Genomic DNA, 25,145 nt, shown 5'->3' with positions numbered 1-25,145 from the left:
ATGATGGTTTGATGAAATGGGATGCAGTCTGTTGGTGAATTGCTGACCAGTACAGGACGCTAGGCTAAGCAAACGGCTCACCCTCACCAGGCTCATCAATACCAAGCGCAGTCTTCCCAACGGTAGTACTACTCTCCACCCTGCGATGCGCCTCTTTCAACTCTTCAAACGTCAACCTAAGCCTTGTGCCAACCGTAGAAAACAGCGTGTCCTCCTCCATCAGACGCGAGATCGTCCCCAGCATCTCGTGATAGTCTTCAACGCCTGTGTCATGATATGCAGCAGAACCCAACCAATCCCATGAGAATGTTAAGGACTTTGACATAAATTCTGTCCCGTAGAGACTAACGTCTGCTTGGACGATGGTGCAGACTTTTCCGAAGGGTGCGCAGCTTGGCGACGGATTGGGTGTATGGTTCGGTTCGGGCGACAATGTAGACATACCTGTACTGGTGAGCAAGCGGTAAGTTGGAGCCGACGACGGATGCTTACTTGATGGGTACTTTGAGCTTCAGATCTTCACTCTGCTTCACAATGTCTTCTCGATGGTTGATGGCGTGAGTAGCGCCCATGCGCTTACAAGACTCGGTCGTCTCTGGCCGAGACGCAGTGGCCACTACAACCGGAAGTTTTAACACTCTTTTCGCCAGCTGAATAGCTGCACTCCCAATACCACCCCCGCCATTGATCTTTCAAACACCACGTCAGTTGGCCTCTTGATGTCATAAGTTGCTCCGAACTTACGATCAAATACCCGCCTGCTCCTCAGGCTTAACCTCCATCCTCCGATGCAGCGACTGAAACGCCGTCATGAAAGTCAACCCGTAGCTCGCAGTATCGACAAAATCGAGATTCTTCGGTTTCTTGGCGCAGGCCAATTCGCTCACGAGCTGGTACTCTGCATAACTGCCCTGTTCAGTCGTTGAGCCTACCCAAGAGACCTCATCGCCGACTTTGAAGAGTTGACAGTCTGGTCCAATTTTCTCAATGGTTCCAGCTCCATCAAAGCCGATGATATGGAAGTCTTTTGGGACGTGTTCGTAATAGTCCGCCAACTTGTTAGGTTTACTTAGCGCGATGAGAGCGAGTGGAATTACCGGGTGCATCGTCGTAGGTTCCTGATCGAACCTTATGATCGATCGGATTGACAGAACAGGCTTTGACTCTGAAGGATATTAGCACTTCCAACTGAGATTGAAGACTCAATTGGAAACTGACTTGACGAGAACTTGTCGACCAATCGGATCACTAGGCTTTGGTACATTTCGCGATTCGAAGTTACGACCGGGCCGTACTTCGACACTCCGACAGCTTTCATAGTGGCCATATTGCAGTAGTGTTGAACAGAAAGCGTTGTTAATTGAGAATGTATAAATATTTGATGAAACAACTGTGATTCCGAAAAGTCAAGAGTATTAAGGCTAAAAGCAGTGACATGTATTTGTATTCATGACGATCAGTGACACAATTTACAGTGGAGTTCAAGATATCAGAATGCGGGTATAGTTGCACGATATTGTCGTCATTATACCACGATGCATTATAAATTTCGCTCATAAAGACTGCTTAGAAATAAGGGCTTATTCTATCCAAACCCACAATACTCTGCTCGTGACCTGCAGTCACAACTGTAAACCTGGTGCAACCATATCACAACTTTCGCCTCCGAATCCGAGCAGCGACCTTGCCCCTAGGTGGAATAGTTCCAAACGGAAAGTAATCCATATTAGGTCCAACTTTACTCGCCGCTTCAGGATCGACAAGCTCAATGTCAAAAGCACGAAGAGCGACCGCAACACCAGCCATGAGCTCCTGTTTGGCGAAGAATCGACCAGGGCACATTTTTGTCCCGCCTCCGTAAGGATACCAATATCCCTGCGTTCCATCAATAGTAGAACGTGCCTTATGGTCATCCTCCGAGGTACGCTTCGTAGGCTTTTCGGCAGAAGCGGTTGGTCGAACCGGACCGCTGGCTGGATCATTTTCGTAGATCAGAAACCTCTCTGCCCAGAACGATTCAACGGGATGCTCTTCAATTCCGTCAGGCTGTACATGTCCGGTATTCCAAAAATCAGGATCGTGACCGCCAACCCAGGATGAAGATAGCATGCCGACGCCTTGCTTGAATTGCCATTTTCCGAATTTGAGATTGGGAATGGTTGGTGTTCGTCCAACGGGTGAAGCAACGCGAAGACGTAGCGTCTCGAGGTAGATAGAATTGATCAGGGGACCGGAGCAGAGCTTATCGATATCGAAAGATAGAGACTTGTCAATGAATGAAGGTTGTATCTCGGCCATTACTCTGTCTTTCAGGTCCTTGTCGAGCAATATATCAAGGAGAATCCACATGCCCGCGGGAATGGCATTAGCATTTACCCTACAAGTTATTAGCCAAGGCCATAAGTTAGTAGTACTTGACTTACGCCCACATGAGCCCCAGGTCAAGAGCAGCGCCACCTCTCGGGGTCATCCCAACGCTCTGGAACATCTTCTGTCTAGCACTCATTAACCTCGTACCAAACTCTGGTGTCCAATCCTTCTTGACGACACCTTCTTCATCAGTAAAGTCAAACAGCTGTTTTCCGTAATCATGGTACCGTAGCACGCTCTCGAGGCATTTGTCTCTGGCTGCATAACTTTTCGGAACAAGCCATCGAGGCATCCGCTTGAAGAGGCTGGGGAGATGATAGTCGAACAACCAAAAGTCTTCAAGAAAGGTTGGTGCGATTTCGAGAAACCTGTCACCGCACAGAGCAGTTATTGCAGCGCGAAGGAGATTGTTTTTGAGCCACTCGTAAACATCATCGACCTCAGTCCACTCGTCCTCGTTCAACCTGGTGTCTTTCTCGATAATATCGGAGTAGACCTCGACAAACTTTGCAGTCATGGAATTCAGTGGACCTCCTGTCAAAAGAGCATGTAAATCACGATGCTGAACAAAGTCAAATCTCTTCAATGGGTCAACATGTCCAAACTCAGAATCCTCATCAACATAGATCGGCATATCAGATTCTGGCAAGCCAAACGCATCTCGAACAGTCATGACACCAAGAGACTTGGTAGTCAAATGACGCGACGCCTTAAAGAGTTCGATGATGGGCTGGCCATGAGGAATAAAGTACATAGGCTCTGCCCCAACAAAGATACGAAGCGGGACTTTGCCGAATTTGGATCTGTACCCGGAAATCAGTGGAGGTAGTCCTACCAACTCAGGTTCACTTACAAAATAGACGATAAAAAGCGTTCAGTATCAAAAGCGAAGCCAATCGTATTACCCACGTACGGAATCCAGTACGGAACCCTCGGGGGCTCTCTTGCGCTTTGGCCATGCTGATAGCCCTTGTTGCCAAAGGAAGTGAAGACATATGTCACGATGAAGGGGAGAATGACGAGGCTGAGAGCCTTGAAGTAGGTTATTGCTTCTGCTGCTGAGCCTGGATTGGCTGCGGCAGTCTCCGTGGCGTTCATTGTGCAACGGCGAAAGGCGTTGAGTGGTAAAAGGATGATGATGACACTGTTTGATTGCCATTTTGACCGCCATCGAAAGAAAGTGATATGATTGGTGCGAAGGGAGATTTGATGTAACTTACTGTGAAGGGTTAGCGTATAAACTCATCTTTGCAGGGTCATCTGGAGTTGAGTAACCTAGAGCAGATGAATTCAACTGCTTTGATGGCATGATCTTAGCAGCATGACGCTCCAGGAAATTCAGAAAGGGGAAAAGGAATAATAGCATTTATTTTAGTCGTCGACATCAATTATCGTATCAACATAATGAGTCAAGCTACGGGCTCTGAATGTGGAGTGGTGGCCAAGGATTGAACTTGAGTTACTCCCATAACAATTTCGGAATTGACATGTTTTACTTTTCAGACAAAGTTAAATGCCGATTATTCCCATAAACCCAATATTGGCATCATTCTAGAATAAATCCTTCCCGTCAATCTGCTTGGCATGTGTCGCATGAGCAGCATGACTAATTCCGTAAACTCAATATTAGCCTCCAACCCAATCTCACCAATTTCGCCTGCAACATGTAACCTTCCATCCCCGTCCCATTCCACAACGCACTTTTGTCCTCCCAATCGCGTGATTTTCCTAACAAAAAGTCCATCAAAAACGGTTCAAGACCAACACCTATTCCCTAGAGATAAGATAGTGAATGCCGTTATCCGTGCGTGACCCCACAGCTTGCCCCTGAGTAACTTCCCATATCGGACTAATCGCATCATGATCTGCATACGGGATACGGAAAATGCCCCAAATCGAGAAGCTCGGCGCCAAGAACCCCGGAGGCCTTTTGTTCAACCGCGAGACCTTTTGTGAATCGATATCTCCATTTCTTTGCCGTGTTATCCAGAGGCGCGTGAACTGATGATAACTGATAAAGTAGAATATGTAGATAAATGAGCCAAATTCACAAAGAGTAGAAGTTTAATCTGTCATCCAGCTTCTGGTCTTGTAAAGTCATTCTTTTTGTTTTACTGAGGTACCATGTATATCTCCTCTCAAAACCTGGTACTGGCCTTATCGGCTCTACCTTCAGCATTTGGCAAATCTTTCTCTCACCATGCTGAAGTCCCTCAGGGCTGGCAAGTCCAGAAAACCGCCAAAGTCACTTCTGACATGCAGCATGTCTTCAGTCTTGCACTGACCATGCAAAACGTCGACCAGCTCGAATCAAAGCTTCTTGACCTCTCCAGTCCCGACAGCGCCAACTACGGCAACTGGCTCTCCCACGATGATCTCACCAACACTTTTTCTCCTTCTAAGGAGGCGGTGGCTAGTGTGACGAAGTGGCTCAAGTCAAAGGGCATCAAGCACTACAAGGTCAACGGCGCTTTTATTGACTTTGCTGCTGATGTTGAGAAGGCCAATTCTCTTCTGGGAGGTGATTACCAGTACTACACCAAGGATGGTCAGACAAAGCTGCGAACTCTGTCTTACTCTATCCCTGATGATGTAGCTGGTCACGTTCAATACGTCGATCCTAGCACAAACTTCGGCGGCACCGTTGCGTTCAACCCTGTGCCTCACCCCTCGCGCACCCTCCAAGAGCGCAAGGTCTCTCCATCCAAGAGCACAGTTGACGCTTCTTGCCAGACAAGCATCACTCCTTCTTGTCTCAAGCAGATGTACAATATTGGAGACTACACTCCCAATGCCAAGTCTGGAAGCGAGATCGGTTTCAGCAGTTTTCTCGGCCAAGCTGCTATTTACTCTGATGTCTTCAAGTTTGAGGAGCTGTTTGGCATTCCTAAGCAGAACTACACTACTATTCTGATCAACAACGGTACTGATGATCAGAACACTGCGCATGGAAACTTTGGAGAGGCGAATCTTGATGCTGAGAACATTGTTGGGATTGCTCATCCTCTTCCTTTCAAGCAGTACATCACTGGAGGTTCACCGTGAGTTTCCCTTATCCTGGGTTCCATGTAGAGTCACTAACTTGTACAGTCCCTTTGTTCCCAACATCGATCAGCCTACCGAGAAGGATAACCAGAATGAGCCTTATGTGCCTTTCTTCCGTTACCTATTGAGCCAGAAGGATCTCCCTGCTGTTATCTCCACTTCCTATGGTGACGAAGAAGACGTAAGATTCCCCGTATTATTCCTGATACGAATGTCATCTAACTCTGTAACAGAGCGTCCCCCGCGAGTATGCTACACTCACCTGCAACATGATCGGTCTTCTCGGTCTCCGAGGCATCAGTGTCATCTTCTCTTCCGGTGACATTGGTGTTGGTTCCGGCTGCCTTGCTCCCGACTACAAGACCGTCGAGTTCAACGCCATCTTCCCCGCCACATGCCCCTACCTCACTTCTGTCGGTGGTACCGTCGATGTCACACCCGAGATCGCCTGGGAGGGATCTTCCGGTGGTTTCAGCAAGTACTTCCCCCGACCCAGCTACCAGGACAAGGCCATCAAGAAGTATATGAAGACCGTTTCAAAGGAGACAAAGAAGTACTATGGTCCTTACACCAACTGGGAGGGCCGAGGTTTCCCTGATGTCGCTGGACACAGTGTTGCTCCTGACTACGAGGTTATCTACAATGGTAAGCAGGCTCGAAGTGGAGGTACCAGTGCTGCTGCTCCTGTTTGGGCTGCTATCGTTGGTCTGTTGAACGATGCTCGTTTCAAGGCTGGCAAGAAGAGCTTGGGCTGGTTGAACCCTCTCATCTACAAGCATGGACCCAAGGTTTTGACTGACATCACTGGTGGTTATGCTATTGGATGTGACGGTAACAACACTCAGAGTGGCAAGCCTGAGCCTGCTGGATCTGGTATTGTTCAAGGTGCTCGATGGAACGCCACTGTTGGATGGGACCCTACCACGGGTTATGGAACTCCCAACTTCCAGAAGTTGAAGGACTTGGTTCTCAGCTTCTAAAGTACAAAATGTCGTAATTAGGTAATCTGAGATGCTATTCATTGCTCCTAAGTGATAAGGCCACCGTTGTGAGTTACATATGGGCGTAGCAAAAGAGTGACACCACACTCTTCTGCCAGTTGTTTCATCTCTTGAATCATTTCCATCTCCGGATCGTCCAGAAGTGCTTCGGAACAGTCGAGGACCTGAAAATTTCGTAATCGCCGCTGGGGCCCCGCTTCCATGAGAAGAGACAGAGTACAAGTTAAGAAAAGCGAGATTTTGTTATGAGGACTTTGCCAGTTACAATACAAGTGACTATTGCAGAGTTTGAGATGCGTAATAGAAGCCGGTAGTTGTTCGGGAATAACCTCTTGAGGAGATCCCGTTGGGCTGTCTTGTAATAAATGACTCATTGGAATGCTCAGCCGTTTGAGGCAAGTGAGTTCTCGGTAACAATCCTCTACGCACTCTGGTAACTCGGTTTGATTTACTATCCATGCGACGTCACTGTTATCGACTGATATCTCTAGCTCATTGAGGGTCGTGGCGTGTTGAACTAGGCTCGCAGCTAGTATCGTACTGTTGCGCACGTCATGATCAAGAACAGCTGAGAAGTCGATATGAAAAGCTCTGAGGCTTTTGCAAGATTCGAGAAGATCCTGGAGTCCATAGTCCGATAATGTCGTTTCTTCGAGAATGATTGACTCAATTGACGAGGTACCAGCCGGCAAGGGCATGCAGTATTTGTCTTGGATGTATCGCTCAACACTGTCATTAAGATCGTTGTAGTCTGTATCACCAAGTCTGTAGGCCTCGATGTCTTTGAGATTTGGTAGATAGAGAAATGGCGACATGTACTTCAGCGCAACATCGTTTTCGGTGTCATTATGTCGAAATTCGAGTTCTTGTAGCTTCGCCAGTGGTAGTGGGGCACTTGGTTTGAGGTCTCCACTGTCAAAACGAAGAGCCAGTTGCTTTGCGAAGCGTAGAACGAGCGGGCCTTGATCATATCCTGGCGTGGGATCAAGGAAAGGAACCGTAATACTGAGGCTCGTCAAGTTCGTCGCCCAAGCCAAGACTAGCACAGCAATGGCGTCATCATTGTCTTCAAGGATCCGTGCGCATATGTATGTAGACTCTGCGAGTGTCGGAACGACTTCTTCGGCTGCCCATGCGAGCATTTGGAGGTTATCGGAGCTCAAGGGAACACGAGCGGGGTCGCGGTCATAACTGTTTTGAAAATATGAAAACGATAGACTCTTGACTTGCAGACGATATTCAGGGTGTCGCAAGAGTTCAAGTGCAAGTCTTGAGATAGATGGGCATGGTGAGTCGCCGTAGTAATAGCCATAGAATCCTTCATCACTCCAATGTCGAACGCGAAGGGGACTGGCGATTTGATTGAAGTGCTTGTTGACGAGAGTGACGTTGAAGATGCTGGAGTGATTGATGTCGGAGACATATGTAAAGATATTCACGAGAATCTCATTTGGCATATCTTTAAGCCGAGCCATAGCGATAATCATCCATCAGATTGATAAGTGTGAAGGAAGATATTATCTCGCGTTGTTTTGGAGATGTGAGACGCGAATTAGGCAACCGTATCACGTGCTTGGCCAGGACTGTTACACAGAGTCGTTTTGACGCAATAGACTGTAACTCATTAAGAATACGGTGATTCAACCAACTCTGTTGATATAACCTTACAAACCCGTAATATAACTATCACGATAAGTTAAGTGCGTACTAAGAGAGTGCAAGATTTGCAGGCTCAGAGTACCTTTCGAGGCTTACTGACTGGATCATTCGACGAAGTATAAGACAATCAAGTCTATTTGTGAGGTATCTTTAGGCCATACCTGGCTATTATAACCGCTAACGCTGCTACAAACGTCAAACTCGCTGCAACTGTTGTTCAGGCTTGGTTAGAAACCAAGAGAGAGATGTATTATATATTTAATTCCTGGCAACTACCTACAATGGCTGCAGAAGTGGGACACCAGCACGACAGCTCCGGCTTAGCGAAATAATACCCTGTAACTTGTAGCGGTGTCGGGAAGGATGACCAACTTGCCCTCAACGATGTAAGTCAACTTGGGAATGACCCGCGGAGCCACGGTCTCGCTTTGTTGGCTCGCCAGGCTTCCATGTGGCTCAGCTACAAAACCGACCGGGAGTTAGAACCGGTAGTTATAGTCAGCCCTGATCTTCAGCTGGGCAAGATCAGCTCCAAAATCCACTTGGCGGGCTGACGAGCAATCCACTTTAGCCCTCCATCAAAGCATCAGCAAAGCCGACTGATTCCCCCGACCCGACGGTGCCTTTACCCTCCGGTCGCAGTTCTCCCGAGTCTCCGTGTCCTTATCAAAAGTTAATTGAGTTAATTGCGTAATAGGCAGCCATTTTAAACATGTGATGGCATCAAAGGTCATGAAGCTATCGTTAGTCATGCTCTCCAAGGCCCAGTTAGAACATGGCATGTCTCGCAAGCTAAGCCTAATTCTGATATCTCAGCCAAACGGAGTTTATCTCTATGGACGATTTAACACTTGTGGGTCTCTGCCTATGAAATCTGTTAGTAAATACCCCAAACCATGGATGAAACAAGTCAAGATGAAGGTAGATCTTAATTTGTTCTTATCGGCGAATACCCACGTGGCTCTACAGATAAAAGACCTTCGGGCTTTACCAGCCTTGCGCTCCGTTTTCACGTGTCAGTGTCACTTGCGTCATGAAGCTAAAAAAGTGGCATGTCATTATAAAATTTTTATTATGGAAATGTTGGGAAATCAGTCGTTGGGAGCAGCGGTGCAATTTTTCGCCCGTGTCTTCTGACCATTTTACGTATTCTACGTCAGCCTATTTGCCATTGTGAAACCCATAAAGAGGCGGGATGGTATCGTGAGATTCAATGACATTGTTAGCAACTATGTTTTATTACTTATCTTATCAACACTGTTAATAAATATGGACTTCGAAGAAGACCCCAAATCTGCTATTTCACAGCCACAGAAGCCACCGAGATTTAGGAATCTCGGTCTAGCTTTGCGAGCATTAGCTCTCTCCGTTATAATTTCTGGCATTGTGCTTGCAGCCATCCCTGCATCGAGGAATGCCATCGCCATTGGTATATTAGGACCTGCAGTAAGTCTACGGCATAGGCTATCACTCCGCCTGAATCAGTGGGCTAACAAGGCAGTTCATCACAACGTTCTGCTGGTTATTAATAGAACTCGTCTGCTCAGTGACCAAGACACTCCCTACTATTCGCTCATCATTCAGTACTGTCATTCATTGCTTCATCACTCTTGGATCGATTGCCTGCCTTGCTTGTTTTGGATGGTACCGGGATTGGTGGCCGGGAGGTAGCGCTCTCGACAACGATACTGAACCATCAGAGCCTCTGTTCCTTGCAGCACTAGTGCTCGCCTGTGTATTGACGTGAGTTCCATCTGTTTCCTCTCACAAAAGGCTGTTGTGTATTTTAACGCCGCACTTAGGGTCATTGAGATCAGTCTCTGTATTATTGGCATTGTGGAGTGAATTGCTCAAGATGACCTTCACATGCCAGATGTAATGGAGGATGATGGAGTGATAGAGATTGAACAGCGACGGTAATGATTTATTGATGAATTGGCATCTATTGGAGTTTGGTTGATGACCTTTGAGGGTTTATGTCGGGATATCAAGAAGGAATGACCTGTAGTCCTAGAATGTTGGAAATATGTACTCATATATCCTTAATGTATTTATTTAGACTCAAAAGACTAAGATATCTTTTATTCTTCTTCGTCTCGCCGACTTGAACCCTCTATAATCCTTTTCTATTTGCTCACGATTCTTCTCACGGATCTCTCGGATGATCTTCCTCTAATATTCCGGGCCGATGATATCTAGTGCTTATCTTTGCTTATAATCACTGTGCGACGCCGCTATATCTTAGGTAAGAGTACCTCGAAACAGTAAGACGGGCATTACATGTGACGTGACACGAGCGCGCCTTTTATTAATACGAGCCACCTTATAAAAGGCTTTTCTATGGCAACGTTCACTCTCAACCCGTTTCACTCCCCACAAGGGCACTACGACAAACCGACCGCAGCCATGGATATGAATAAGCAGCGGATTGTCATTGCAGGCGGAGGCTTAGGAGGTCTCGCTGCAGCATGCCGCTTAGCACGCGATGGTCACGAAGTCGATCTATTCGAGAGATCACAATCGCTATCGACGGCAAGCGGAGCCATTTTTGTGAGATCAAATGGCGTGAGGTGCTTCTATCGATGGCAGATGCGCGAGGCCCTCGAAGCTGTGACTGCCCCGATCAAAGAGCACGAGACACGCAATGGGAACACGAATGAACTGTTGCATACTCTCAATCCGGGTATTCACTCCGACTTTCCGGAGTGGTCGACGGATCGCCAAGCGTTGCAAACTGTTCTATACGATGAGGCATGCAAGGCCGGAGCGAAAGTGCATTTTGGGAAAGAGATCGTCACGGTTGAGGAAGATGATGAAGCTGCGTATGCAACGCGTAAAGATGGCACCAAGATCACGGCAGATTTGATCCTGGCAGCTGATGGGATATCCTCGCGTCTGCGGTCTCAGATCCTTACTCATGTCGATCCAGCACGTCTCGCTGTAATTCGGGCGCCTTCTACACATTACCCAACTGAAATAGCTACCGAGATGCTCGCCAACGACGAGAGGACCAAGTCTCTCTGTGAGCAGCCCGAGTCAGAGAACGGCATCATGTGGGCTGGCCATGGCGGATATGCCATTGGCAAGTATAATCATCTTCGCGGCCTATTCAACATCATGTTCTCGATTCAACATGGTGCTGCAGATAGTGAAGCAAGCGAACAAAAGCTTTTCGACGCGACCGACGATGGAGAAGTCGTCAAGAAATTCTTCTCATCGTTCAATCCCACGGTAGTTGCTTTGGCAAACATGGTGCAGAACTGCTCGCGTTGGCGCCTAGCTAGACTGGAACCCTTAGAGACCTGGTCAAGCCCGAAACGGAGACTAGTTCTTCTAGGAGACTCCGCGCACGCTATGCTTCCGAACTTGGCAGAAGGGTTCAGCTCTATTGTCGAGGATATTGATGCCTTATCTATCCTGCTTTCAGAGAGCAGCCAGGACATGGCAGAAATCATAGAGATGTGGGAGAGAATACGTATTCCCCGTGTAACGAGGCTTCAGAATGGCTCGACGTGGAACTACAAACTGTACAACTCTGGCAAACCCCCGGGATCTGAGTTGACGGACGACCAGAGGGCGCTACCCATGGGTGAAGGCGACGGCAACGCACCCTTCAACACTCTACCTTTTGATAAATGGATGTTTGACTACGACACGGCTAAAGAGGTAAGTCACACTGATTCAACATGCGCAGCAACATTCTAATAGTGACCAGGTTAGACTTGCAATGAAAGCCGAGTTATGATAGTTCAGTGCACTATGTAAGGTAGCTTATCAAATGATAGCCTAGTAATAGTTCTTGATCTTGCCAATAATAACCTTTAGTTCATGGTATCGAACCTCATACTAGTCAGAAAGAATGTACGACCTGTAAAGGTCAAAGAGAAGGGATCAATCCTCCATCATAAGCCTATCAGTCTCAAAACTGCTGCAAAAAGCGCCCATACCATCTCTCGATGTAGTCCTTGAGAACATTCTTCCAGAATCGATGAGTTCTGTCAAGATGAGCTCCAAACTCATCCAGGTTGTACACATTGTGACGATCCGGATACTCGTTGACGCATGCTCGACACATGTACATCCCAGGAGTCTCCTCAACATGAGACCAGAGGACACCGCCCAGGCTGAGGATGTGAGACTCGGTGAACTGGATGCTGTCTGCCTTACGGGCTTGGTCATTCCAGCCGCAATCGCAGACGAAGGTGCCAGAGGATGTCTGATGGGGGGTTCTTTCGCAGAATCTGGGGCCTCCTGAAGAGGCAGAGCCACCTGAGTAGAATGTTAGATAAGCTTTCTGGAACGTTGCATATGATGACTTTTGGAATACAGGAAATGACTGGTGTACTTACCATTGCGGTTGATCTTCTGCCATTCGTCAAGTCCATCGGCAATGCCACCGAACTGCTCTCTAAGTTTGTCAAAGTGTTGACTCATGATGGTAGTTGTTGGGTTACTAAGGTGCGATTCGAAGTGAAATTGAGTGTGTTTTGTAAGAGTTAGTTGTTGAAGAAAAGGTACCGATCAACGGGAGATACTGGCTGCTTATATACCTAGCAGCTCTAGATAACTCGTCCAAGGACCATGCCGATGTTGAAGTCCCTTCCAATGTACGGTATTTTCAGCCTCCCAGTACGACTTGACACGTTGATGCAAAATGGAAGGCCTTCATTCGGCGATTCAACCCATTGTGATTTCGGCACCTCGCGAAACGATAAGAAAGCCGGCCACGATAACACAAAGAGGATGAAAATGAGGCTCACGGCCCAGACATAAGCAGCAAACAAAACGACCTTTCCGATAAGAAAAGATCATTTTAACACTAATTATCCGAGGTGTAGTCCTATGCCTGCCCAACTTTAGCTATAGAATAACAAGTGTATTAGAGATTGTGTCCAGGCTCGAAGGCAAGCTGCCTTGTTACACAGACCTTACTCGAAAAGGAATACGGTGAAGGACGTTGACAGCCTGATGAGTGCCGTGTGGCGCCGCCAGTCAGATTGAACATGCATGTAACTCGTTAGGCTTTGCTTACGCATCCGCCGTTGGGTAGGGACGCATTAGAGATATGCAGTCTGCTAGAAATCAGGCACACGATTAAATTTCAGCTTACAAGTAAGTTCAAGCCTGCAGCAGAGACTTATCACATTTAGCAAGTACTTAAAAGGCTATCATTATGCGTGGGATAGATCTTCGAGACAATATGTATTACAAGACGTTGTGTAGAATGTATACATCTCTTTGTTCATTTATCTCAGCCCCGTCATTGCCTTCTCGGCCCCGTTTAGGATCAATAATGGGAGGATATGGATCTGGTATTATCCCCGTTGTCGACCAGGAGTTGTCCCATCGGCAATGCCCGTGAATGAAGGTGAAGCGAACACCTCTCTCTTGTGCTAACTTTCTGACTGGTTCAAACATTTCCTCTTCTGGGATATGGTACACAAACAACCAGACATCCAGAGTCTTCAGGGCACATAAGTGATTTCCATGCCCGCAAGCTTTCAGTAATGTGCACAATGTCTTGACATACCCCAGTACTTGAGGCTTATAGCTAGCAAGATTGCATTCCAGACCTAGATACTCAAGTAATGTTGGTAGGCAATCAATCATTGTCTTGTCTGGGGAAGTATCGTGAAAATGAAGAATGTGGAGATCTATGGTAAGGCGCTTGAGCTTGTTCATTTGTTGAAAGCAACCTTTCAAACAACTTAGACCAGTGGTAGACGCGTATTCTAAGCTCCCGTCATCCTGCCTGAAGCGGTGTGACTCAAGATTGAATGCGAGCTCCTCTAAAGATGCGGCATGATGTTGCAACGCCTGTCGAGTGAGAGCGACGCTGGAATCGTCTTGACTAGATATTCTGGCGAGGTTTTTGCAAGTAAAGACGAGCTTCTTGAGTCGTTTGCAAGCACGGATAATAGTAAAGAGACCATGGAATGTGAGACAAGATGATTCCATGATTAGCTCCTCGATAGGTGAAGTTCCGATGGGAAACTGTGTCTCGTAGATGTCAGGATCCAAACCCAGCCTAATATCATCATTGTGATCTTTGTCGTCCGTGATACTCTTCAGTGGTATTTCATCCGATAATGCTGAGAGAGCGAGAGTTTTGACTTTTGGAAGGTAAAAGAAAGGTGCTGCACACTGAATGTTCCCAGGGTCGTCATCGTCGTACCATCTGAGCACAACCGCGCGAAGATTCTCCAGTGGCCGTTGAGAACCACTGTGCTTCAGAGCCAACGAGGCGAGCTTTAGCACCAGCAGACCAAACTCCTGATAGTAAGGGATCATAAGGTCAAGGCTTTCCAGTCTCGTGCATAGAACCAAGAGGAGTGCTGCTATAGGATCTATGTATCCCTGCAGCAATCCTTCGCACCAGCTAGGATCGTCTGCAAGCTCTGGGAAACGCTGACGTGCCACTGTGTCAAGTTTATCGAGCTCATCAAAACTGGCCAAGGGATCATCCTCCTTGATAGGAATCAATTCATCGAAGACTATCGATTTGACATTTCTTTGAAGATGAGGGTTTCGAATGAGATGGAGTGTGAAGCGAGCAGGTGCCTGTTTGTGTAGAATCCACGGATGGAAAGGCCAATGGCGGACGAGAAGCGGTGAGGCAATTCTGTGCAGTCTTTTGTTGACATATGCGACTTGGAAAAGAGCTAGACGATCTGAATCGCATATCAAGGAGCAAATTTGAGTGAGTATCTCATCAGGGAAGTCCAGCAGTTGGAGCATTTTGCTTGCTGTAGGACATGTTGGAGTGAAAATGGGACAGAGTGTTGCGGGGTTGATGAGACTGAGGTGAGACTACATTATCACGTGTCATTACACATATGGTCCACCAAGATTGTGTAAAAGGATGAGGTACTTTGATGTTCACGGCTTTTCACAGTAAAGCAGTTTGAACAGGTATATAAATGAACTATATAACGAAGAAATATGTAACTCTAAAAATTGTCAAAGGCGACTGAGAAAGCTCTAGTACTGGATCTATTTCTCAGCCTTGACATCAAAGCGGTCCAGGTTCATAACCTTGGTCCACGCAGAAACGAAATCCTTCACAAACTTGTCCTTTGCATCAGCGCTACCGTAGACCTCAGAGATAGCACGCAGCTCAGCGTGAGATCCAAAGACCAGATCAGCGCGGGTAGCAGTCCACTTGACGGACTTGGTGGCACGGTCAGTACCGGTCCAGAGTTCACCACGGTCGTCCTTCTTGGCCCATGAGTAAGCGGGAGAGAGAAGGTTGACGAAGAAGTCGTTGGTGAGCTGGCCCTTCTTCTCAGTGAGAATACCGTTGGACGAACCGTCGTAGTTGGCGTTCAAGGCACGGAGACCACCGACGAGGACGGTCATCTCAGGGGGAGTGAGGGTGAGAAGAGCAGCGCGGTCAACGAGGATCTCCTCAGTGCGAGCACGGGCAGTGCCATGTCCGTAGTTACGGAAACCATCAGCAAGAGGCTCAAGGTAACCGAACTGAACAAGATCAGTCTGGTTTTGAGTAGCATCGACACGACCAGGAGTGAAGGGAACCTCGACGTCCTTGAAGCCAGCGGCCTGAGCAGCCTTCTCAACAGCAGCAACACCACCGAGGACAATCAGATCAGCGAGAGAGACCTTCTTGGAGCCGGACTTGGAGTTGAAGTCCTTCTGGACCTTCTTCAGAGCAGAAAGAACCTGCTTGAGCTGCTTGGGGTTGTTGCTGACCCAGTTGACCTGAGGCTCGAGAGCAATACGAGCACCGTTGGCACCACCACGCTTGTCAGTTCCACGGAAAGTAGAAGCAGAGTTCCAAGCAGTAGAAACAAGCTTCGAAACATCAAGACCATCAGTAGAAAGAATAGCAGACTTGAGGCTAGAAATGTCATCCTCGCCAATGATGTCTCCCTTGCGCTCAGGGAGAGGATCCTGCCAGATGAACTTCTCCTTCGCAACCTCAGGTCCAAGGTAGCGAGAAACAGGGCCGAGATCACGGTGAAGGAGCTTGTACCAGGCGCGAGCGAAAGCCGCGTTCATCTCCTTGGGGTTGTCGTGCCAGCGCTTGGCGATCTTGAGGTAGGCGGGGTCGTTGATGAGGGCGAGATCGCTGGTGAGCATCGTGGGGCGGCGGAACTTGCCCTTGACAAAGGGATCGGGGTATTCGAGCTTGCCGTCGAGAGCTTCCCATTGCTTGTGGCCTGCGGGGCTCTCGACGAGGGTCCAGTTGTTGCCGAGAAGACTCTTGAGGAAGTGGTTGCTCCACCTGGGAATTGTTAGTGAGAGTGAAAGTGAGATATAGGGAGGGGACGTACTTGGTGGGAGTGGTGGACCAGATAACTTCAAGACCACTGGTCATTTGGTCAGGACCGTTGCCCTGGTTGACGCTGTTATGCCAGCCAAGGCCCATCTCTCCAAGGTCAGCAGCCATGGGCTCAGGGCCAATGTTCTCTGAAATCACAGTCAGTACTGCCTCAAAGCCTTCGATCTTTGAGGAACTTACTAGCAGGAACAGCGCCGTGAGTCTTGCCCAGGGTGTGACCACCAATGATGAGAGCAGCAGTCTCCTCATCATCCATACCCATGCGCCCAAAAGCAGTACGGATATCAAGAGCAGAAGCCTTAGGATCAGAGCTTCCATCCGGACCCTCGGGGTTAACATAAATGAGACCAAAGTGCGTAGCACCAAGAGGCTTCTCGAGCTTATCAGCACGCTCGTAAATGTCTGTGCTACCGTTGTAGCGAACGTCGTTACCCTTGGGGACAAAGGTAGATTCGGCACCCCAGTAGATGGACTCATCGGCCTCCCAGGTGTCAGCTCGGCCACCGGCGAAACCAAGGGTCTCGAAGCCGCTGTGCTCGAGGGCGACGTTGCCGGCGAGGACAATCAGGTCAGCCCATGAGATCTTGCTGCCATATTTTTGCTTGATGGGCCCTGTGATTTTGTTAGATTTGGGGGTCTGTGTGGCGGCTGTGTGACGTACAGAGCAGACGGCGAGCCTTGTCCAGGTTTTGGTTGTCGGGCCAGCTGTCGAGAGGAGCAAATCGTTGTTGACCCTGCAGATGTCAGCAAAACACTCCAGAATATGACATTGAGATCATGACTGACCATTCCGGAGCCACCTCGGCCATCCATGGCGCGGTAAGTACCAGCGCTGTGCCATGACATACGGATGAACAGACCGCCATAGTTGCCATGGTCAGCAGGCCACCAATCCTGAGAATCAGTGAGAAGCGCGTTGAGATCCTTCTTCAAAGCAGCAACTACCAAAACAATTAGTAAAACAGCTTCAGTTCCAGAATTAGTGATACTCACAGTCCAGAGACTTGAAGGCCTCAGTGTAGTCGAAATCAGCACCCAATGGGTTATACTGAGGGGAAAACTGTCTCAAGACATCCAACCGCAAAGCGCAAGGCCAAAAGTCCCTGGATCGGGTACCGCCACCAGCCTGGTTGCTAGCGACGCGGCAGATACCAAAGTCCTCGGGGATTTCTCGCGGGGGAACAAGATTAGTGTCTGTGGCGCGCTTGGCGAAGGGGCAGCCCTGGCTAGCGGCGAGAGGCACGAGGCCAGAAGCCAGCAGAAGTGATTGTACGTGCATGGCTGGAAGTGCTGTGAGGAGTAATGAACTAAAGAGCCCAGATGGATGAGGTTTGGGGCGGATTTATGTTTGGTTTTGTAGTCAGAGGCAAGAAAAAGAAGGTTACAGTGACGATCTACAGGGGCTGCTACAGCGCCAAGTCGGCAGTGTCAATAGTATAGGGCCTTATGCAAAAGGTCAGACGCTCGGATTAGCAATCGAGGCTCAGTTACAGTGCATCTTAGCCCATTGCGCATGGGTCAAGGCCAGGGTTTAGCACGCTGCGGTATCACAAGGATGAACCCAGCCTTTTCTTGCCTCTTCTAAGCAGCCTAATCCACACCAACGTCACTGGCCCCTCTCCATTGTTTCCTAGATAGTGATAGGCGGTGACGATACTGGAATCAGATGTCTCGTCCGTGAAAATGTTCTGTGGAGACGGAGAAATCTTGGGTGCTAAGACCTAAGAGGCAAAATCCCTGATAAGCGGCAATGCCAGTTGAATCACACGCACCAACTGCCGACAGGGATGGTAAATCACAGGATTGCTATTGGTTTACGTGAGACTTGTTCCATACTGAGAAGGTGGTAGCTTAATATAAACTTTTGTAGATGAGAGTGAAACACATGGTTTAGAGTTTATCATTTACCCTCAAGGACTCAAACTTATGCACGTTGTTTTCTTGATAATATTCAGTGGAAGCTGATTAATCTTGGAGTTGTCTTGTTGGAGATAAATTGGGCAGAATACATTTTACTCGCCCTGCCAAGAGGCGATTATCCCACATATGATCCGACTACCCACTCTTCTTCACCCTGCGTAAGTCAACCAATCGGAATATTGTGAGACAGATTAGCTAGGTAAACGATCAATGCCGTGAGCGCGCGGGCCGGAGTAAAGGTCCTTGCGAGGCAAAGGCAAACACAAACATCTCGGGTGTCGTGTCACCTCGGGCTCTTCCCAAGTTCCCGATTACAGGCAAGCAGAGTAAGCTGAGACAAATTGAGTTGGCCTCGTCTGCTGTACAACCCCGTATTTTGCGAATGCAGATGACTTTTGTGTATCTAAATTACAAGATTGTCTGACCGCTGTGCAGTGCTGACAATAAGCTCATCTCATCCTTGTCAGTTGCTGGGTCGTCAGCATCAAATGCTTGAGCCTTGATTCGTACAGCTTTTTGCTTGGCTCATTTATCATCACAACGAGAAAATAAGCATACGCAGTCACAAACTGCGGTCGCATTCTGGGTCCGGTCGATCCATGTACCCGAACCATTGGGCCATACAATTCCCAACAACTCATCACCAACAAAGCAATTAAAATATGCATTCCAAGACATTTCTTTCTAATAATAGCAATGCCCTTCTGCAGCCGACATCTTGGCTTTCACAAATCCCGCAGGACAAAAGTCCAAAATGGTCTGATCCAACGTAGTAATCCCTTGTGATCGATCCTGTAAACCATCCAATATCATTCACCAGAAGAATGAATTCTTGGGGTTTCATGCAGCGGCAACTCTATCTAGAATGTCACATCCCGCTTTGCGAGCCTATTGGTCCTCGCTACGCATTGGCAATTTGCGACCCGGCCGTCCTATCCCTGATCCCAGGCTTTATCAACGATAATCAGTAGGATTCAACGGTTTTCCCCTCTCAAAGAAGAAGCTGTAAGATGTAAGTTCCTCTTCTTTTTCTGCATCGACATGGCGCAGCGATGCAACTTCTTCACAGAGCCGCGACCCTGCATAAACACATAATCACGATCCCAGCCACAAAACGGTGAATCAATTCGTGCGATTTCTTAACCGACCTTAGCAGAAACTCTATTATTAGCTCTGCTCGCATTTGGGTACCTGCATTACTATTGAGGACCACTTCATAGGATCTTTGATGCAGCAAGCTTTCCATGGATGTTTTGGAGACACTGCCGTGAATGGACATACCGTAATGGTGCAGGTCCAGAAATTGATTTGGAATCATGCGGAGTAAATTAGGCAGTCGAAGGAAGCTAAACAGGGCAGAGTTGAATTGTGCGGGGGGGAGAAACATCATCACGCGAGGGCCGGGTAGCAGGGGTTGTAGCACTCGCTTCGCCACTGTTGACCTTGGAATTGCTGAGCGCTAAACTTGTTCCGGTTATTGGAAGCGTTCTGAATGTCTTCAAAGTTTACAGTTTTCGTCAATAGTCTTTGCTGCTATTCGTTCGTCTCACGATGGTTTTGGTTTGAGTACGGATACCGGCAAGTATACAGCTCGACATGGAGCCAGGACGCGTTGCACTCGTATGACGGGCTGGACCTTACCCTAAACCGTAGAGTCGAGATGCTTTGAGGGGAAGCAACATGGTCCGAATACCCTCAATCGGGAGATAGTCGCGGGATGAGGATAATAGCACTTCGGCATGATGTTGCGGTAATTGAGAATTGCAGCATATCTTCGGTCCGACACTTATTATTCTCTTCGGCATCGTCGGCAGCATCATAATATCTCAGCGATATAGCCACTCGTTCGACTCTTCAGTCGTTCATTAGAGTTTCCAACATTAGTATTAAACATTAGTCTTTACGGTATGTCCCGCATTGACCTCCAGGGTATATCCTTCTCTCAGTACCTGATCTATCCCAATTAAGGTGTCGCTTATCGTGATATCCTCTGTTCGCAGCCAATTCTATCCAAATAACCTCTTCTGTCTTTCGAAATGTTCACTCCTCTCGTTGACTGAAACACGGAAGATGTCCCTTTTCCGCGGGAGGAAAACTGCTTCGGAAATTGAAGTTTCTCGGCATCGACCTCAACTTCGATCGGTATCTCGTCCTCGTATTCCTCTTCCTCATTATCACTGCGCGTATCTTCTGCGTTTCCACCGCGTAACACCCGAATGACCAACTTGACAATCATGACGAACCAAACGAGCATAAGTGTCTCCAGGAACAAAAGGCCACTGAGGAATAGTGTCTTGATAGTGTAGTCGTAGCATACCCTCCCATTGGTGTATATCAATGGCTCAAGCATATAGAAGTAACCATTTTCCGGAACTTCTTGAGGACCAATGGTGTTCTTTCCTGAGCCAATGAAGCATCTCGGCCCGGTGATGGCCAGACTATGCGCATAGACGGACCAGCATACCATCGGGAACGCAGTATGGCGGCACAGCACCCAGCTAACCACAAATGCGCCAAACGTAAAGTCGCACAAAGCTTGGAGCTTCATGTACTTCAAGCACTTTGCGATCGAGAAGACTAGGTCGTTAAAGTCCATGAGGATCAGAACAACATTGCCAACGCGGGTGAGGCCATATCTGTAAGAGCAGTACACCAAAGCAATCGTGACGATATGGTGAGAGAGCATCTGCCAGTGATCCTTGCGCCGCTTCTCAATATTGATGACAATCATCTGCTGAAGCCAGAAAGCCAATTGCGCCAGCATGTAAATCTTCATCAGTCCGGATATTTCGCGATTCGGCCAATTCGTCCACATAGCCTGAAGATTCAACCAATACGACGAAGACGCATAGATGTACTGCCGATATTAGTTACAGCTCCTCTAATTGGCGGAGACGGCAATCATACCATGCCAACAGACCAGCAAGTGGAATAGTATACCACCATCCAAGCCTGTTCCTTGAACCGCATGGATCTAGCCCTCCCCAGTCCCCAGGCGGCCGCCAACGGGTCCAGAACGAACCGCATAGTAGCATCCCGAAGACCCGTCAACACCACGATCAGAACAGCCACCAGGTAATTATCATCGAACCCAACGCCGTACTCCCCCGTGAATTCGTCTCGGTACGAGAGAGAAGTAAGTTTAGCGGTGAGGGGACGTGTAAGACTGTTGCATTGCGCGATGAGTAGAGGGGTTAGAATACCGAGGCATATGCCTAAGAAAGTCAGTATTGTGGAAACAGCGCCGAGTGGGATGGTTTTTTCGTATATTTACCGATTTGGTTATCGATAAGCCATTGCTTTAGTGAAGTTTGTTCTTGATATCGCTTTGAACGTAGTTTTGCTGCCATATCGACTTTTCCTAATTGATGTAGATAGTCGGAGGAGAATATGGGGAGGTTGAGATTTATATGATTTCGGAAATAAAATGGAAAAGGAAATCATTTAAACGATAAATCTCTTTAAGATTTTGTCGTCGTGAAATAAGGTGACCATCAGCTCACGCATGGGACCATCTCGGGCTTCAACGGCCGCCCGCGGGGTTCCGAGATGATTTGCGAAAAAAGAGCCGAATGAATGCGAAAAAGATTGGATGTTTTTATTGGGATGCGCGTATGGGATGAAAGACGTGTTCGTGTTCGTAGCTAGTGGGTAGGTTTTTAAGGGTCGCATCTTGGATCATGAGCTTATCTGGCATGATGGTCGATCTGTTGAAGCTTAATTTGCTCAACGTTTGCGCTTTGACATCGATCGGCTGATTGATGGACTCATGATCGGATTGAAACGCGAATTCTTTGATACTATACGATTGAAGGCTAGAATACTATGACATTCTTACCGCTGTTCTTACCAGCAAGATATTCCTGTCTCATCTTCTCAGCACCCTCGGGCCTCCATTCCTTGACCTTGACTTGAATCTTATGCTTCACTACTAAGTCCAGGGTAGTCACCATTGATGAGCTCTGTCATCTTTTTCATGGAGGCTTCTGCTGGATCGGTGGATAGGATACAAACATCGGGTTTCAGGTCGTAAGATGCGACAAGGTCTAGGGTGTCTTGCTCTACATCGACCGCGGCGACTTGGTATATAGGCATGATGCGAAAGAGTACCGACGCCGCCATGTACTCCGCCCATGCCCCATCCGTCGTGATGCCTTTCATCAGTGGATTATCACAGTATGTCGGCCTTCCAGCCTTACAGTCGGTACACTTCCCTATCATCATATAAGCACATATACCGCCTCATGAGAGGATGTCCTACCTTAGCAGCTGTCGAAGTTGAGACATCCAACGCGATCACCCTCAGAAAAGCCCTTAACATAATAACCAACCTCAACAACAACACCCGCTGACTCATGAGACCCAATGAACGGTAGTTTAAAGCCAAAGGCATTCTCAAGGGCCATGCAGTCAGTATGGCAAAAGCCGCCCGCCTTGATCTGGATGAGCAGTTGATGAAGCTTTGGTTTGGGTTTGTCGACGTCCGAGACAGCATAAGGAGAGTTGAACTCTTTGATCTGGATTGCCTTCATGATTATGTGGTTTTACGGTGCGATATTTGTGGTTGTTCGTTAAAGGTTGACCTCTGTTGCATTTTGGAATCTTGAGCTGGATTGGTTCATAGCGTACGTCATACAATGCGCCAGCCAGTGACAGGGACGCGCCAGATAATTCGACTATACAGTTCCTGGAGATCTACCGATACTATCGAAATCATCCATCTATCAAGCAATGACAAAAGGCAAAGAAACAGATTTTTATGGCATGTGAGATGGGAAGTCTCCAAGGTGTCATCAAAAATAGGACAAAAAATGCAACGTGTCAGCGCCTCAAAGAATTTCGAGTCCAACTTTAGGGGATGGATGAAGCGCCACTTGGCCTACTATCCCATCGCCATAACATGCGTTACTTGCGCGCTGAAGGCGAGACGCTTGCCCGTGACCGGACTCTTATGCATCAGACAGTATACTTCGAACTCAGACTGAACAGCTTCGTGTCCCAAGACGCATCACGTCGGGGACCTAAAGCGCAAGAAAGTATCATCATTGTTCGTAACATCGAAAAGATCAGTGTTGATTCAACTTGGGGGTGTTGATAACCCACATGACGAATATGATAGTCCGTCTGCGCCCCCAGTTCCCAAAAAGTAAATTTGAACTTAGACTGAACCGTTCGCACCACCCAGGGCGCACGACGCCGAGGATGATGCGGGTACGACAGTAACATCATTGCTCGTGGCATCGAAGGATCCAAAAGGTTCATGTGTAGCGTTCCATGAACTCATATAAATGCCCTTTTGGGGGTCGTTCCCTCAGTTCTCGAAACCCTCAGCGGGACACAGAACATTGAAGGAAACCTGATTATTCAGGCTGCTAAGTTTTAAAACAAATGAGTACATTCAGAGCATACTGATAAACACAGTTCAAAGAGGGCCGTTCGTCGATGATAACCAATATTCTGAGTCTGCAGTGGGCGTGACTCCCTTTTTTATACTTGCGAGGCAAGGCGCGATAAGCTTTGGCTTTTGGCCACAAGTAACTCTAAATAACATAAAACTTTTGTATCTACAGATAGGTACTACAACTGTGTTTTTCTCATCATGTCACGTCGCAAACTTTGTGGCGCTGCTACAGATATCTTTAAACTTAGACTGAAGCTTTCGCATTTTTCAAGACATAAGCCATTGAGAGTCGCATAGGTCTTACAGTATCATCATTGTTCACTTTGGCACTAGAGCACTTTGTTTTATTGACTGTATCTTTGGATCAAGAAGATACGTTAAGTTGCAAATGGAAAAGCACTTACCAACAGCAGTCAATGATGAAAACAAAAATGACTAAAGGATCTCTGAAATGACCTGACTTCAAAGAGGGCCGTTCTTAATGGGAACTGAAATTCTGAGACTGCAATCAACACAGGCTGGGCCTGTCTCCCTTTTTATACTTACAATCTCCACTAGAAACTCTTTTTTGAGCACGTCACGTCACAAAGTTTGTCGCGCTGCTGTAAAATCCAGTCTAATACGCCTTAACAATTTCGCACCAAACTCTGGTGGGTGGATGTTAGTGGGGCTGGCATGACAGCACGTGAGAAGCACCTTCTGTTCGTGCTGGCACTCTGTCCTGGATGGTCGAACTGGTAAACTGCTGAGACTCGACGCGACGATTACTGCGATAGACTGGGTTTCAAGTGCCGCAATCGCCACAAATTTCTCCTGTTCCAATAGGTTCAGTGATTCGTTTGAGCCTGGCAGAGATTGTTGGAAGTTTTTGTTCGACTTCCATCCCGCGTGGTTCGGGCCTCAGCAGCCATCTAGCTTTCTTGACACAAACTCTACCACTCATCGACCTACGAGATGATTTGTACATGTGAATTTATTCTTGAATGTCGCGACTGCCAGCCTGTTGCTAAAAGATTAACTGGGTGGACTACCGTCACGGGCCGTGTCGCTTGTCGCTCAATCCTTCGGCAACCAGTTTGTTTTGTGGTAAAGGCGAACCCTACCACTACAGAATACTTGCTGAATAGAATCTCTTGTATAGGTATTGTAGGACATCAAGAATGTTTCTTGAATGAAGTCGTCAGTCACAAAGCACCTGAAGGGACAAGGCCCCGTGCAAAACTTGACAGACCTCATCCGAATCCGAGCTGGAGCCTCTCACTCAGAACAGTCTCCAATGTACTCATCGCTCTATTCGAGGTTGTTCGAGTCTGACAGAAATTATTTCCCCCGTTGTAAAGGCAGTTCTCGGTACCTAGTGACACCAATTATGGTTGCGCATTGAAGCGCCAGTGGACTGTGCAATCCTGAAGTGACAGCGATACGATATCCAGGGATTATTACGAGA

The 25,145-nt window shown here is 47.7% G+C and overlaps 11 protein-coding genes across 11 annotated transcripts; 3 read left to right on the top strand and 8 right to left on the bottom strand.

Annotated features, from left to right (window-relative positions):
• Positions 1–64: 64 nt before the first annotated feature.
• On the bottom strand, positions 65–1,327 carry BKA55DRAFT_599288 (chaperonin 10-like protein; the record flags this gene model as incomplete). Its single annotated transcript, XM_046196373.1, has 6 exons — positions 65–392; positions 493–689; positions 777–1,024; positions 1,098–1,165; positions 1,219–1,253; positions 1,283–1,327. 6 exons carry the CDS (start codon positions 1,325–1,327, stop codon positions 65–67), a joined length of 921 nt encoding a protein of 306 aa, XP_046042388.1.
• A 180-nt stretch (positions 1,328–1,507) lies between these two features.
• BKA55DRAFT_626855 (cytochrome P450) lies at positions 1,508–3,511 on the bottom strand. Its single transcript, XM_046196862.1, has 3 exons — positions 3,224–3,511; positions 2,424–3,173; positions 1,508–2,377 (listed from the first exon to the last, which is right to left on the bottom strand). Exons 1-3 carry the CDS (start codon positions 3,466–3,468, stop codon positions 1,651–1,653), a joined length of 1,722 nt encoding a protein of 573 aa, XP_046042387.1. The 5' UTR covers positions 3,469–3,511; the 3' UTR covers positions 1,508–1,650.
• Positions 3,512–4,494: 983 nt separating this feature from the next.
• BKA55DRAFT_527345 (peptidase S8/S53 domain-containing protein) lies at positions 4,495–6,395 on the top strand (the record flags this gene model as incomplete). The annotated part of the gene is made up of 3 exons (XM_046188920.1): positions 4,495–5,411; positions 5,461–5,596; positions 5,649–6,395. 3 exons carry the CDS (start codon positions 4,495–4,497, stop codon positions 6,393–6,395), a joined length of 1,800 nt encoding a protein of 599 aa, XP_046042386.1.
• A 47-nt stretch (positions 6,396–6,442) lies between these two features.
• Positions 6,443–7,891, bottom strand: BKA55DRAFT_697163 (uncharacterized protein; the record flags this gene model as incomplete). The annotated part of the gene is made up of 1 exon (XM_046200341.1): positions 6,443–7,891. The coding sequence occupies one exon, from the start codon at positions 7,889–7,891 to the stop codon at positions 6,443–6,445; it is 1,449 nt and encodes a 482-aa protein (XP_046042385.1).
• Positions 7,892–9,031: 1,140 nt separating this feature from the next.
• Positions 9,032–10,143, top strand: BKA55DRAFT_584453 (uncharacterized protein). Its single transcript, XM_046194329.1, has 3 exons — positions 9,032–9,521; positions 9,577–9,818; positions 9,878–10,143. The coding sequence occupies exons 1-3, from the start codon at positions 9,345–9,347 to the stop codon at positions 9,918–9,920; spliced, it is 462 nt and encodes a 153-aa protein (XP_046042384.1). The 5' UTR covers positions 9,032–9,344; the 3' UTR covers positions 9,921–10,143.
• Positions 10,144–10,332: 189 nt separating this feature from the next.
• Positions 10,333–12,054, top strand: BKA55DRAFT_213801 (uncharacterized protein). Its single transcript, XM_046185175.1, has 2 exons — positions 10,333–11,741; positions 11,791–12,054. The coding sequence occupies exons 1-2, from the start codon at positions 10,416–10,418 to the stop codon at positions 11,818–11,820; spliced, it is 1,356 nt and encodes a 451-aa protein (XP_046042383.1). The 5' UTR covers positions 10,333–10,415; the 3' UTR covers positions 11,821–12,054.
• BKA55DRAFT_697160 (uncharacterized protein) lies at positions 11,995–12,509 on the bottom strand (the record flags this gene model as incomplete). Its single annotated transcript, XM_046200340.1, has 2 exons — positions 11,995–12,344; positions 12,425–12,509. The coding sequence occupies 2 exons, from the start codon at positions 12,507–12,509 to the stop codon at positions 11,995–11,997; spliced, it is 435 nt and encodes a 144-aa protein (XP_046042382.1).
• Positions 12,510–13,198: 689 nt separating this feature from the next.
• BKA55DRAFT_584448 (uncharacterized protein) lies at positions 13,199–14,844 on the bottom strand. The gene has a single exon (XM_046194328.1). The coding sequence runs from the start codon at positions 14,811–14,813 to the stop codon at positions 13,281–13,283; it is 1,533 nt and encodes a 510-aa protein (XP_046042381.1). The 5' UTR covers positions 14,814–14,844; the 3' UTR covers positions 13,199–13,280.
• A 140-nt stretch (positions 14,845–14,984) lies between these two features.
• BKA55DRAFT_655627 (peroxidase/catalase) lies at positions 14,985–17,685 on the bottom strand. Its single transcript, XM_046197424.1, has 6 exons — positions 17,371–17,685; positions 17,164–17,318; positions 17,039–17,111; positions 16,558–16,989; positions 16,370–16,505; positions 14,985–16,320 (listed from the first exon to the last, which is right to left on the bottom strand). The coding sequence occupies exons 1-6, from the start codon at positions 17,654–17,656 to the stop codon at positions 15,069–15,071; spliced, it is 2,334 nt and encodes a 777-aa protein (XP_046042380.1). The 5' UTR covers positions 17,657–17,685; the 3' UTR covers positions 14,985–15,068.
• A 2,338-nt stretch (positions 17,686–20,023) lies between these two features.
• BKA55DRAFT_584443 (TLC domain-containing protein) lies at positions 20,024–21,659 on the bottom strand. Its single transcript, XM_046194327.1, has 3 exons — positions 21,572–21,659; positions 21,205–21,512; positions 20,024–21,154 (listed from the first exon to the last, which is right to left on the bottom strand). Exons 1-3 carry the CDS (start codon positions 21,645–21,647, stop codon positions 20,273–20,275), a joined length of 1,266 nt encoding a protein of 421 aa, XP_046042379.1. The 5' UTR covers positions 21,648–21,659; the 3' UTR covers positions 20,024–20,272.
• A 527-nt stretch (positions 21,660–22,186) lies between these two features.
• On the bottom strand, positions 22,187–22,829 carry BKA55DRAFT_680903 (chaperonin 10-like protein; the record flags this gene model as incomplete). Its single annotated transcript, XM_046198233.1, has 2 exons — positions 22,187–22,511; positions 22,598–22,829. The coding sequence occupies 2 exons, from the start codon at positions 22,827–22,829 to the stop codon at positions 22,216–22,218; spliced, it is 528 nt and encodes a 175-aa protein (XP_046042378.1). The 3' UTR covers positions 22,187–22,215.
• Between the last annotated feature and the right edge of the window lie 2,316 nt (positions 22,830–25,145).

Source organism: Fusarium redolens (assembly GCF_020744475.1).
Source record: "Fusarium redolens strain MPI-CAGE-AT-0023 chromosome Unknown BKA55scaffold_26, whole genome shotgun sequence".
NCBI classification, from domain to species: Eukaryota; Fungi; Ascomycota; class Sordariomycetes; order Hypocreales; family Nectriaceae; genus Fusarium; species Fusarium redolens.
This window is presented reverse-complemented; position numbering and strand designations above follow the sequence as displayed.

What these genes read in the sequence shown, in the direction of transcription:
- BKA55DRAFT_626855 (XM_046196862.1), bottom strand. Translation starts at nt 3,468, where the DNA reads ATGAACGCCACGGAGACTGCCGCAGCCAATCCAGGCTCAGCAGCAGAA. An exon ending in CGCTTTTTATCGTCTATTTT is followed by an intron (nt 3,174 to 3,223) that starts GTAAGTGAACCT and finishes TTCCGGGTACAG; the next exon opens with ATCCAAATTCGGCAAAGTCC. An exon ending in GACCTGGGGCTCATGTGGGC is followed by an intron (nt 2,378 to 2,423) that starts GTAAGTCAAGTA and finishes AATAACTTGTAG; the next exon opens with GGTAAATGCTAATGCCATTC.
- BKA55DRAFT_584453 (XM_046194329.1), top strand. Translation starts at nt 9,345, where the DNA reads ATGGACTTCGAAGAAGACCCCAAATCTGCTATTTCACAGCCACAGAAG. An exon ending in TTGGTATATTAGGACCTGCA is followed by an intron (nt 9,522 to 9,576) that starts GTAAGTCTACGG and finishes CTAACAAGGCAG; the next exon opens with TTCATCACAACGTTCTGCTG. An exon ending in GTGCTCGCCTGTGTATTGAC is followed by an intron (nt 9,819 to 9,877) that starts GTGAGTTCCATC and finishes CGCCGCACTTAG; the next exon opens with GGTCATTGAGATCAGTCTCT.
- BKA55DRAFT_213801 (XM_046185175.1), top strand. Translation starts at nt 10,416, where the DNA reads ATGGCAACGTTCACTCTCAACCCGTTTCACTCCCCACAAGGGCACTAC. An exon ending in ACTACGACACGGCTAAAGAG is followed by an intron (nt 11,742 to 11,790) that starts GTAAGTCACACT and finishes AATAGTGACCAG; the next exon opens with GTTAGACTTGCAATGAAAGC.
- BKA55DRAFT_584448 (XM_046194328.1), bottom strand. Translation starts at nt 14,813, where the DNA reads ATGCTCCAACTGCTGGACTTCCCTGATGAGATACTCACTCAAATTTGC.
- BKA55DRAFT_655627 (XM_046197424.1), bottom strand. Translation starts at nt 17,656, where the DNA reads ATGCACGTACAATCACTTCTGCTGGCTTCTGGCCTCGTGCCTCTCGCC. An exon ending in TCACGGCGCTGTTCCTGCTA is followed by an intron (nt 16,506 to 16,557) that starts GTAAGTTCCTCA and finishes CTGTGATTTCAG; the next exon opens with AGAACATTGGCCCTGAGCCC. An exon ending in TGGTCCACCACTCCCACCAA is followed by an intron (nt 16,321 to 16,369) that starts GTACGTCCCCTC and finishes AACAATTCCCAG; the next exon opens with GTGGAGCAACCACTTCCTCA.
- BKA55DRAFT_584443 (XM_046194327.1), bottom strand. Translation starts at nt 21,647, where the DNA reads ATGGCAGCAAAACTACGTTCAAAGCGATATCAAGAACAAACTTCACTA. An exon ending in GCTTATCGATAACCAAATCG is followed by an intron (nt 21,513 to 21,571) that starts GTAAATATACGA and finishes TGACTTTCTTAG; the next exon opens with GCATATGCCTCGGTATTCTA. An exon ending in CTTGCTGGTCTGTTGGCATG is followed by an intron (nt 21,155 to 21,204) that starts GTATGATTGCCG and finishes TAATATCGGCAG; the next exon opens with TACATCTATGCGTCTTCGTC.